The sequence below is a fragment of the Paroedura picta genome, chromosome 6, assembly GCF_049243985.1.
Source record: "Paroedura picta isolate Pp20150507F chromosome 6, Ppicta_v3.0, whole genome shotgun sequence".
Lineage (NCBI taxonomy): Eukaryota > Metazoa > Chordata > Lepidosauria > Squamata > Gekkonidae > Paroedura > Paroedura picta.
This window is the reverse complement of record NC_135374.1, coordinates 92,281,394-92,294,043: the sequence shown is the minus strand read 5'-3', so window position 1 is coordinate 92,294,043 and position 12,650 is coordinate 92,281,394. Positions and strand designations below refer to the sequence as shown.

General features: G+C 43.7%; 2 protein-coding genes across 2 annotated transcripts in view; one reads left to right on the top strand and one right to left on the bottom strand.

Moving 5' to 3' along the window:
* The window catches only part of ADPRHL1 (ADP-ribosylhydrolase like 1), a 28,158-nt gene extending 22,162 nt beyond the window's left edge, over nt 1-5,996 (bottom strand). The window contains exon 1 of the mRNA XM_077343696.1: nt 5,631-5,996. Coding sequence (XP_077199811.1) covers nt 5,631-5,844 — 214 coding nt within the window. The 5' untranslated portion in view covers nt 5,845-5,996. The remainder of the gene's footprint in view (nt 1-5,630) is intronic.
* The window catches only part of TFDP1 (transcription factor Dp-1), a 94,733-nt gene that overhangs the window by 3,746 nt on the left and 78,337 nt on the right, over nt 1-12,650 (top strand). The gene's annotated exons all lie outside the window — the stretch shown is intronic.

Below are 12,650 nucleotides of genomic sequence, written 5' to 3'. Positions count from 1 at the left end.
GTTCCCAGTTAAGTATTTGCAAATTATTATGTACTTTGATTCTCAAGCCATAAATCAGGTTCCTACTGAACAAAATTCTATTTAAGGTTCACTTTGTTGAATTTCACTAGCTCCTAGAAGAATTGAAGGCATCTGTGGACTTTTAAAAACAGGTTGATTTGCAATTGCTCTGGATTTATATTCCTTTTTAGAAGATCTTACAAAACATAATAAAGTTTCTCAAAGTTCAAAAAGGGGATGCTTTAAAACTAGCTTTCCTTATTGTGTACTATAAAATGCAGAAGGGGAAGGGATCTTATGGAAACTCAGGGCTTTTCTCAAGCTTGTAAAAAGATCTGTTTTGTCTGTTCATGGCTTCTTACTGTGGATTTAAGCATACACAGATTCAGCCACTTTGAGAATATACAGATGTTAGCGAATTCTCATCTACCCTTGCTCATGTGTCACCAAAATTCACCTGTCCAGGTTTTTAAAATGCAATTAACATATGAACACATTCACAATCAACACACAGTCCTCTACATTCACAATATTCCTAAATCAATTTGTTAATAAATTAATACAATTGTAGAACAGCTACATAGCACCTATATCTCAACAAGATTTGTGGGGTATATGCTTTTGAGAATCAAAGGCCCCTTTGTCAGATAAGTGACGAGTCCCACAAGTCAAACGCCACTTACCTGTTACTGAATATAACCGCAGCAATTTAAAAAAAAATTCTTTAAAAAAGCTTGAAATCCCAGAAAGCAAATGATATGTTTCTTTGAGCGGGACAAAATTATCTAAAACAAACTCCTAAAAACTGAACAAAACCAATTTTATTCCACCTCCTTGAAGCTGTCTGCAGCAAATACCAACATTAAGGTATCTTGCAGCCTTCTCTATTGCATGTTCACACCTAGACCGTTTATGCACTGGGACCTTCACTGCCCCACTCCCCTGTCAGGAGCACAGAATGGGGGTGGATGAGGTGCACTGGGCCAAATGCTCCCCCATGTGGGTGCAGGAAGAGGTGGGGCAACCTGCCACAACTAAAACTCCAGCCTGCAGCCCTGTATGAAACCTCCAGTGCATAAACGGTCCTAGTGATGACTTAGAACTGCCATTGAAGATTAAAGATCAAAAGCTTTTTTCCCCATTCACATAAAGCGTGCTATGCCTTTAATGCCACAGAAAATATGCCAAATGAGATTGTATGATTAAAAATGTACCTGAGGAACTTTTACCTTTAGGTGTCATTTCAGAATTTACCTTTAGACAATTATGGTTCTGTTGGTAGCATATGCACAGTACAATCCTTCTGTATGGATAGTCAGAAATCCTAATGAATATTCAATGAACAATACGGCCAAGATACAAATTTCAGTGCTGTAACTATTCCCATGGTCTATTGTTGCAAACACAAAAAGGCACAGTATCTATTCCAGCCTTTTTCAACCTTTTGACCATGGAGGAGCTCCTGAAATAATTTTTCAGACTTCAAGAAGCCCCAGAAGTGATGTCAGCTGGCCATGCCCCATGCCACACCCCCAGAAGTGACATCACTACTCATATCCTTAGCCCTCCTTTTGCTTCCACCCCTTGTTCAGCCTCATGTACACTGGAAAGAAGAACAGGAACGGAGAAGACAGCCTGGACACCCCCCCCATACTGTGCTACTTCAGAGCTCCCACAGACCCCTGGTTGGGAATCCCTGATCTATTCACAACAATGATAAATGATAACATAGCATTGGTCCAGTCTGAAATTGTATCCACATTAGGAGACATACCTTGTTTAGCCTCACTTTGGATTTCCTTTGGACGTTGTGAGTCGACTCAAAGCTTTCTGCATTTGAGCCTTTCTCCCCTTGTTTCCCAAGCTGAAATTCATTATATGCTTTCTGCATCTGAGTCCCACGGAGGCAGACTCCCATCATGCTTTGTTCCCTTCCCCTTTTCAATTTCCCCCCACAAAATTTATTTTTGTTTCAATTTATAGCTTGCCACTCTCAGCAAGCTGGTTTGCAGCAGGTCACTCTAAAAACCCCAATAAAATATATGACATTTGTCCCTGTTAAAACACCCATAAAAAAACTCCTATGGTGGCGACAATTCAAATCCCATAGAGCTAACTAAAATCCGGTCACAGGGGGACCCCGAGCACCCCCCCCCATCACCCACAGCAATGGCTGGCTAGTGGGCACTTCGTATTCAGATCTTCCTTCTTCTCTGCCAGGGGAGTATCAGATCTTCCTGGGCTGGCCTCAACCATAGACCGAGCAAAAGAGCTCTGTCTTACAGGCCCTGCGGAATGTGGACATGCCTGCTTGCACCTATCTTTTTGTTGTGCCCTTTAATACCACCATTCTGTGACCTCGATTGCCTCTCCCCTTCCCCTTAAGTGTACTGAATATAACTTAAAAAACAACCCTAGGTTATTGCATTGCAGTGCTGCTGTGCAAGACTGCTTTCTTAATGCTAAAAAAAAGCAGATTTTTTTTTGGGGGGGGGGGAACAGAGGGAGGGGGAGGATGACGATGAGGGAAGGGATGGGCCCAAATGGTTCAAAATGGTGGGCACAGGTAATATGCCAGAATGCACACATTTCCCCATTGGGCAGCCCCCAAATAGATGCTGCCTTTATAGATGAAAATGCTGTAACCAGTATTTTCCAAAACATGCGGTCAATCAGAGGGCAACTTGGGACTGCGCTTGGAAAGCTGGATTTTAATGTGGAAACTGATGGAAAAGTCAGCCCTTTAAAAAGGCAAAATGATATCACTAGTGCAGAAACAGTCTTACTCTAAGCAATATCACTAGTTATAGCCATTACAAATAGCCCCTGTGTTTATTTTGAGTTTGGCATATTGTACTTCTTGCATTTCATGGCTTTTTAACTCTACTTTTTGAATTATTTTCTATTTTTATGTGTCTGGGAAAATATATATAACCAGGTTTCATTTTTACACCTGCTGAAATGGGCTCTAATTCCTTAATATTTAAGCTGCAAAAAGATCTGTTAGACTTTAAAAGTGTCAGAAGTATCTCCTTTGGTTTTGTCATAAGGACCGATTATGCACATGCTGGAACACCCAAGATGGCGGTGACAGGGCTTTGGGGAAAATCCCCGACTATGCTCGACATTGTCACCATCCCGGGCGCCGCCGAGCCATGGCACAACCCAGGCCCTCGGAATACCTGCATTAAGGAAACATGGAGCCTTCCGCATTCCTTGGTCTGCCGCAGGAGCAGCTGAGGGCTAGATTGGACCTGGCCCCTCCCCTGACCTACGACATCCCCACCATCGTGCAGTGGGGGCCCCATGCCCCTGCTCTCCCCACCGCTGTTGCCGCTGCAGAACACTCCCTGTGCTTCCGGTCCCATGTTGTGTGGGCGGGGCCGTTGCATCGGGGCAGCCAGTGTGCACCAGGGGAGCTCCTCCCCTGTGTGCACATGGGAAATAGCGGGGTTTTTTGCCCCGCCACAACAGGAAGGCAGAAGCCCAGTGTGGCTGCCGGCATGCATAATAAATCAAGGAGAGTTCTAATGTGTCTCCTTTAGTTGTGTCATAAGCAGGGTTATTCCTTTCTAAATCCATCAGAGACCTTTGAAGACTTTTGTTGTTGTTCTATTGCCAATTAAGATTCTGAGGATTACAATGCACTTCTCAGGAGCCCTCCGTAATAAAATCACACATCTATATTACCAGCACACTTTGGAGGGATGTTAAATTACTTTTATTTCATAAAGCACTCTTTCCTTAAACTGCTGGGATTTCCACCCTAATCTGTTCTAGTGGTTGATTTTGGACAGTTTTTAAGGATTTTTTTTTACTGCATTCTATTAGTTGTTCTCAGCCACGCTGGAAACTTTTTGATGAAAGAGTTTGTAAAGTACAAAGCAACCTACAAGTAAATAGCTAAACAGTTACCTAAACATGAATTTCCATTTCATTCATCAATCCTTCAATAGCCAACAGGGACGAAACGTTAATGAAAATAGGGCAATCCCTTGTTGGTGTTAGTGGAAGGCTAGCTAAGCAACCCCCATATAGAGATGGAGGAAGTTCAGCCACAATAGAAGTGTTTTATAACGTAAACTTATAGCATTGTTCACAAAGTGGCAGAGGTTAACAGTTCGTTGGGTTGTTCTAAATCTCTAAAGCAATGCCAATCAACACAAATACTACAAAAAGAAGAAACTGAAGAAAATAGAGTGGGAGACCAAAATAGATTTTTGTTTAGTGCTGTTCTCACTCGATGGCCAGTGACTACCACATATGATGCTGCCTCTACCATTCCTGTGTGGCTCAGAAACACTAGATCCACCAAGTTTTAAAAAAAATGAAGATCATATCGGATAATTCAAGTAAGCATCTTTATCATTTCTCGCTCTTCCTCTCTCACACACACAGAAAATAATTCATGACCACACGTCGGTATTGAACGGTTGTAATGCTGCACATGTGAATGGTGGAATCCTCACTGTCATTCAAGAGTTAAGTGTATTTTCACACTGCAGCTGCCCTGCTACATACAACAGACGGAGGTATAACAACAACCTGCAGTTCTATGGCTGGCATAACTATAAACAGTTGCCATCCCTCCTGATAAGACTTGTCGATAACATTTATGCGCCTACAGAGGTCAAGAGCAGGAACCATGTGACGTGCATGTAATCACAGACTATATTCAGAAGTATGTTAGTCATCCCTTCCCTTGATAGGCTGACTTCTTGCCATTATCTTTAGGGTATTAGCTACCCCTCTCATCATTGGCTAACCAGCCGCTAGGCATGAAATATCCAAGATTCTCTTCAAGAGACCTCTGCCAGCTAAATTTAGTACCTCTCGGCAACAGTCAGATAAGAGCTGAACATGATGCTGCATTGACGGTTTTGACTTTAGAAAAGAAAATTGGAAGCAAAGGAGAAATGGAATACATCATTTGATGCACACTTTTTTTCCTTATCGAAAGATACTGGCGTTTTGTTCTGCAGTGTCAACGTAACATTTGTCAAACAGCGTACAGAAATTGCATTGCAAGATACAACTAGGTGACTTTCAGATCCATTGTTATTCAGATGGGAATCTCCTTTTATTCTATGCAGAAACTACTAACTATTTTCTAAAGACAAGAGTCATCCCCATCCCCATTTTTCCTTAAAGGCAAATCCACACCAACACATCCTATATAAGAGAACATCACATAGCACATTTAGAAAACTAAAGAAGCAGCTCAGAAATTTGGTCACATTATTAACTGTGAATGGCAATATACATAAAAGAAGAAATCCTGAGGTTCAAATTGTTCACATAACATTATCTCTGCAGTACTTACAACAATCATATAAAATTGGTCAGTATTATCTTCCCCATATCAGGGAGCTAATTGTGGCTTATATAAGGCCACCTAGTACTTTTTTGGACCCTCTGAAACAGAGGTTTCCTGCCTCACAGCATACACTTATAGCCACCACACCAAAATTTGCTAAACTAAAGCGGAAAATGCAAAGTATCCTATAGAGCACTGATGCTCAATCACAGCACAAGTTCACTGTTCAACTATCAGGGCACTGGGTTTATAGCTGTTCTCCAGTTGCTTTCCTCCATCCAAACATGCACCCGGGCTGTTTAGTTTTTCCTACCTGTAACGAGAGCCTCAGCGGTAGCCATGTGCATAATAGTATTGTCGCTCACAGGCCATTTGTCAGAGGACAGCACTAGGTTCTCCAGTCCTCCAATTTCCTTCAGTTCCTCTTTGATCTTTGCGCCTAAGGCACTGTTTTCCCTGGTGAAGTTGCGATAGCCCAGAGCATCTCCGACCCCAGCCAGCAGCAGAGCAGCCTTAAATTTCTCCATCGCAAGATGACTTGGATGCCCTTTCAATATGCTTTGGTCTCGAAAACAGCCACTTGGTGATGCTTTGCTCTGTTGCTTTCAAGCACTGGATCCAGCCACACTTTATACTGGAGCCATTGTATCAGGGCACAGAGCTGTCTGTACAAGGCGGGCCTTTCCTTTTCTGGCTTTGGAGATGCCGGCTCTTGTCGCCCATCCAATGAAGGGATGAAAATTCTTAGTGCAAGTATTTTCTAACTTATTTTTAAGTTGCAAGTGCATGAAGTGCGCAACACACAAGCCCATGTACGTAGCAAAAATCAAAAGCCCTTCTATAATCCAGGACAAAGCAAGCCAAGAAATATTTTGGCTCTCCAGTTTAAGTAACTCTACACCTAGAAAAACATACGCTGCAAACAGGAGGTTTATTTTTAAGACTCTGCAAATGAGCATGTTTTTCTTTGATTTTCATACTACTTAACTCATCACTCTTTTGGTGGGTGGGTGGGTGGTTGGTTTCAAATGAACCAGAGATGAGAGAAATTGATTTGTTTGGGGACACAGCACCTAAAAGAATAAGAAGTTGTAGAGTTACAAGAACACCGTAGAAAGCCTGTGTGTCCTTGATTCCTAAATTAAACTACATTTGAATTTGCCTAGCCTCTATATAACTCAGAAATGCTCTGATAGGAACTGATCTTGCACCAAGTGACAGCTTTTTCTTATGCTCCTGGATTAGCATCACACTTTGTACACAAAAATGAGTTATTCTGGGGGAGCTAGGCATTCCCCAAGGATGCTAAATGAAACAGTTTCAGGTTTCCATCATGATCTTTGATTCTCCCGGCTTGTTAAATGTCTCTGGCAGGATTCACACTAGAGAAATTTAAGTAGTTCTGCATTTCATCACAATTAAACTGAAGTGGGATTATCAACTTTTAAGCACTTGATTAAGATTGAAATAAACTGACACCATGCAAGTATTTCAGACTCCCAACAAAGGTAAACCACAAATTGATCAAACCCGCCACTCATTGCTAGGAGGAAATCTCTGGTGTTTTCTGTATTGCGTTTGGGAATATGAAATATTTATTACAGTACTACAAACATTGCTTTATAAGCCAAAGAGGCTAAATGCCCATCAGTAATTTAGACGGTACGTCCAACTTCAAAGAGTTTTCCTGCTTTAATTCGCGGCAACTTTTTTGCTGTCTTATGGCAGCCCTGCTGTTTTCAAGGCTAGAGACATTCAGAGGTGGTTTGCCACTGCCCGCCTCTGTGTCATGACCCTGGTACCTCTTAATGGTATCCCATCCAAATACTAGCCAGGATTGAGTCTGTTTAGCTTCTGAGATCTAGCAAGACTAGGTTAGCCTGGGCTTTCCAGGTCAGGGCAATAGCTAAAAATGAAAACAAGGCAGTTGTAGCTGATGGCTGCATGCTTGAAATTAGTGCAGAGATTACAAACATGGCTATCTTTCTGTTTCACAGAACCCAGCCCCCAAACAGAACTTTGGCCATGCTAATTAAGTACAGTCCCACACCAGGTTTCATATACTTACATTGATGTTGTGATTGCTGCATCATATGGTTGAGAGACAGCCATGGATATCTACTTGATAATACCAGTACCTCACTGGTGACAAAAGAGAGCTAGACTTGTCCTGGAGACCTGAGCAGGTGATTCTTATCCAGACTTACACAAAGCAGAGATGTCTGTGATTTGTGATGAAGAGAGGAGTGGTGATGTAATATTATGTTGTGATGGAATTAGCCCATGGCATGGGAAGAGGAAGGCACAGACAAAACTTCCTGGCAGGCCATAACTTTGTTGATTACAGGTTTCTCAGGTCTTGGCACAGCCAAGGTCCATGATGGATGCTGCTGACAGCCCAAATGCTGACAGCACCTTCCCAACCCACCTGTTGGGGGTAACAAGGGGCCAAGGGCTGGAGCCAGCAAAAGCTGCTGTTCCTAGCCATCACCAGAGGCATGGCCCATGCATCAGCCCTGAGGTTGCCTGTCCGCATACTTCTCCTACCCCCAACCCCTTAAGGAGAATCTCCTTTTGGTCCCCCTGCACTATAGCCGACACCTAAATGCCACAGGAAGCAGCCAGTTGAGTTTGCCTGGCTCCACCACCAAACCAAAGGAACCCGCAATATGCACGCCAGCCCAGTTTTGAGATCACCAAGCTATATGTTGCTGCCGTCTACAGAGAGCTGTACACTATCTGGTCTGTAAAGACGACACAGTTTGTGAGGAATTGCCAGATGCTTAGGCATTAAGAGGTAAAATAAAGGCCTGGACCGCTGACTGACTCTCTTCCATGCACAATTGAGTCTCCTTGGGGGGTTTTGTGAACCCTGCCATTCTCTCGTCTGCAGGAGCTAAAACCAAATGATCTTGACATCTGGGAAGCAGTGCAGAAATTGCTCCAGGTGTGCTCAAGCCTCCCACTACAGGGAGATACTTACCCAAGTCATTTTCGTGACAAGAGCATCTCAATGGCCTTGGTGTGCAGCAGCTATGGCAAGGGTTAGCATTAGGTGTTCCCAATGCATGCCTTATCAAACTCTGAGACATGTGGTCCAAAGCTCCCCCAGTCCAAGTGGGGATCCCCACTCAGACCTCACTGCATGAAGCTTTCCCCAGTGTACAATGCTGTGCTTGCAAATCCACAACTACTAAATCAGGATGATCTTGATATGCTCAAGAAGGGGGCTAAACTGAATAAAATGAAGTTCAATAGGGACAAATGTAAAGTTCTGCATTTAGGTAGGAAAAAATAAATACACCAATATAAGATGGGGGAGATTTGTTTTGGCAGTACCATGTGTGAAAAGGATCTAGGAGTCTTAGTAGACCATACATTGAACATGAGTCAGCAGTGTGACTCAGTGGCTAAAAAGGCAAATGGGATTTTGGGCTGTATCAAACGGAGTATTGTGTCCAGATCACGGGAAGTGATGGTACCGCTTTACTCTGCTCTGGTTCGGCCTCACTTGGAGTACTGTGTTCAGTTTTGGGCATCCCAGTTGAAGAGGGATGTTGACAAACTGGAACATGTCCAGAGGAGGGCAACAAAGATGGTGAGGGGTTTGGAGACCAAGACATTTGAAGAAAGGTTGGCGGAGCTTAGTCTGTTTAGCCTAGGGAGGAGACGACTGAGAGGGGATCTGATAACCGTCTTCAAGTATTTAAAAGGGTGCCATATGGAGGATGGAGCAGAATTGTTCTCTTTTGCCCCAGAGGGACAGACCAGAACGAATGGGATGAAATTAATTCAAAAGAAATTCCATCTAAACATCCGGTAGAAGTTCCTGATAGTTAGAGCGGTTTCTCAGTGGAGCAGGCTTCCTCGGGAGGTGGTGGGTTCTCTATCTTTGGAAATTTTTAAGCAGAGGCTAGATAGCCATCTGACAGCGAGGCTGATTCTGTGAAGGCAAAGGGGTGACAGGTTACAGTAGATGAGCGATTGGGATGTGAGTGTCCTGCATAGTGCAGGGGGTTGGACTAGATGACCCATGAGGTCCCTTCCAACTCTATGATTCTATGATTCTAAGCAAAATGCTAGAAATAGGTCACCATGTGCCACTGCAAATAGGATTTGAATGCAGAAGACCTTCACCTGCCCAATGATTTTTTCACAGAGCTGGGCAAGCTCCAGGATGCGACTGAAGTAACGGCCCCAGCGCAGATAGAATGATCTCCAGCGTCCAGGAATGGAAGATCTGCCAAGGACAGAGCCACCCTCAAAGCTGTTTTACAGCTTTCTAGTAAGGGAGTATTGGTCTTGGTACATTAGTAAGGGGCCCTGCCCATCTGGGCAGATTTTGAGAAATGTCCTGGTCACTCTCACCAGCCATGGACCAGGTGATGGTGGGATGTTTAACTGGCTTCCCTGTCCCATCTGGTGGGTTTTAGAGTTAATAGGATTCCAGAGGATCAGCCTGCCCCCTGAGAATTGGACATTGTCACAAGACAGGAAAGAATTACAGAGCGGCACACCACCTTCAGCTAATTCCTTTTCAATCCAAGCTGCAGTCCAGAGAGAAACTAAGTCTCCAGGTCCCCCAACTAAGATGATGATGATGTTATCCGTTATCGTGTCCGACCCTTGGCGATTCTATAGGAAAGCCTTCGCCATGCGCCCGTCTCTGACTGCTTCTTTTAGTTGGCTCATGGCCATCCCTGTATCGGCTTTGTGTCAAGCCAGCGGATCCTTTGGTGACCACGTTTCCTTTTGCCACTGACCATGCCGAGTATTAATGATTTTTCTATTGAGTTTGAGATCGCATGATGTGTCCAAAGTCAGCTTGAGCCAAAATATCTTGCCTTCTAATGACATAGTTGGTTTGCTCCTCTCTAAAACGATCTTGTTGGTAACTTTGGCTGTCCATGGTATTCGCAGCATTCGTCTCCAGCTAAGATGAACTGGGTCCGGTTGTGGCATTCTGCCCTCCCCCCCCCTTTGATGAACTTCCATAAAAAAGCACAACAGGCTGACTGCTATTCTGTCCGACCTCATTGCATCTGAATAGCAAAGCCAAGTGAGAGATAGGCAGCTGAAGTCGCAGGGCAGATTGGCAGCTTTTTCTTTCTTTTTTTAAAGGACACTGTTCATCCTCCATTGCCACATCATCTCATGAGCAACCTCTGGACTCCAATGACCCCCTAAATCAGGCTGGCAGGGGCTCATGGGAATTGTAGTCCATGGACATCTGGAGGGCTGCAGTTTGACCACCCCTGCCCTAAATTGACAATACATGTGAACTGAACCTTTGGGGAGGACGGTATATAAATACAATAAATAAATAAACTCCCAACATTTGAGTATATCAAGCAGCTCATATGTAAACTAGCTAACTAAATATGCTGCTAAGGTTTTCAGGGTTTTCAGAGTTTTCAGTGTGCTGGGCAACAATGATAGATAGAAAATGTTACATGTGTGAAATTTAAGAGTTCATAAACCACTGAACAAAAATGATTGCAAAAAACCATTATAACTCCTGCTGGGAAATCCGTCTAAAAAAATAATAATACTGACAAACGTTTTGAAACAGAGGAACTCTTCCTATGCTATAGCATAGAGCAGGGGTAGTCACACTGCAGCCCTCCAGATGTCCATGGACTACAATTCCCATGAACCCCTGCCAGCGAATGCTGGCAGGGGCTCATGGGAACTGTAGTCCATGGACATCTGGAGGGGCGCAGTTTGACCACCCCTGGCATAGAAATTTCACAGTTAAAGTTTAACTGCTGGGAAGGTGAGGAGGAGGAGATGTCTAGGAGTTTACTGACATCTAGTGGAGGAATAAAAGCCAGGCAACATTGGAAGGACAATGCTAACCTACATGGCCCAGGCCAGCCCTCTTAGGAGCTAAACAAGGTTGGCCCTAATTAGTGCTTGGATGAGAGCCCACCAAGGGAATCCAGGGTTGCTACACATCAGTAGGTGCCAGCCAGCACTCCTCTCACCTTGAAAACCCTGGGATCACCATAGGTTGGTGGCAACTTGACTGCACTTTCCAGTACCAGCATTAGGGTAGCTCTCACATTTCTTACTAGATTTTTAAAAGCGTTTTGCAGAACACAAGCTCTTGTTATGAAGCTGATGTTTTGCACTGAGTCACATCACAATCTGCTAGCTACCTGGCAACTCACCCAGAAGGCTTACACAGTCCGCTATTGTAGCAGCTTTCAGACTTAACAGACACGGCCTGTATCAAGGAGCCTCTTTTGCCTTTTATCTATATCGTTACGAGATAAAAAGGAGGGCAAGGCTCTCACAATATTAACAGCTGGCTAGAACAAGGAATTTGAAAACATGACACATGTGAGGGTGAGAAAATGGGTAGCTGCCGAAAATGGGTCTCCACAGTAATCGAGAAAAAACGAAGGGCTATTTTGCACAGAAAAAAAAAGCCTTACGCCAGCACAATGGTGTAACACTAAAAAAAACTGCGCCTCCTGGAATTCCTCACCTGCTGGCTCCTCTGCTACCGTGTACCTGGCATTTTGCATGCCTGCTTGAAATGGCGGAAGAGGGGAATGGGCTAGACACGTTCCTGTCATCTGCCTATGAGTCAAGAAAGGCCAATCACCTTTCTCGCTCTTTTAAAGGGACCATGATGCCCGTAATTTTTTTAAGTGATTTATTCACGTAATTTTCTTAAAATGACTTATTCATTTAAATTCATGTGTTTATTCATGGATGCATAGGGCTGCTTGCAATCCTGAGCCTTGAAGCGTAAAAAAAAAAAAAATGGGGGGGGTGATTTTTTTTTTTTTGGTGGGAAAAAAGGCATGCTTTATGGGCAGACTAGTGGGAAAAAGTTTATTTTGTGCTCTGCCTGGGCGATTGTGTGTCTATTCGTTGCTTAAAAAAAGAAAGCCCTGTTCCGGGTTAAGAGAGTGGGAGGCAGGCTCGAGGGCAGACACTGGAGCTGAAAATCTCGCTACTTCAGCCACTGTGGTAACACACGTGTCTTGTGCGAGTGTCTTGCTGGCTGCTCTCATCCTGCTAGCGCTACTTGGCAGGGGTAATCCAGTTTTGTGGATTCTCTTGCAAGCGCTTTAGGAGGATGTAGCAGCCAGTTTGCAGATGTAACGCTGAACGTTTACGACATTGTGCAGAATGCCAAAAATATGGCATTTGCAAAAGGTAAGACTCCGACTTCTTTAATTGTGTGCGGAATGGCCCTGAGAGTTCTCCAGTTATTCTTACATTTAAAAACAATGCACACATTATGAATTTACTGACAAACCCATTGCAGGATAATGCTGGAATGAGAAAAAATGAAACTTTTAAAAATAGACCCAAC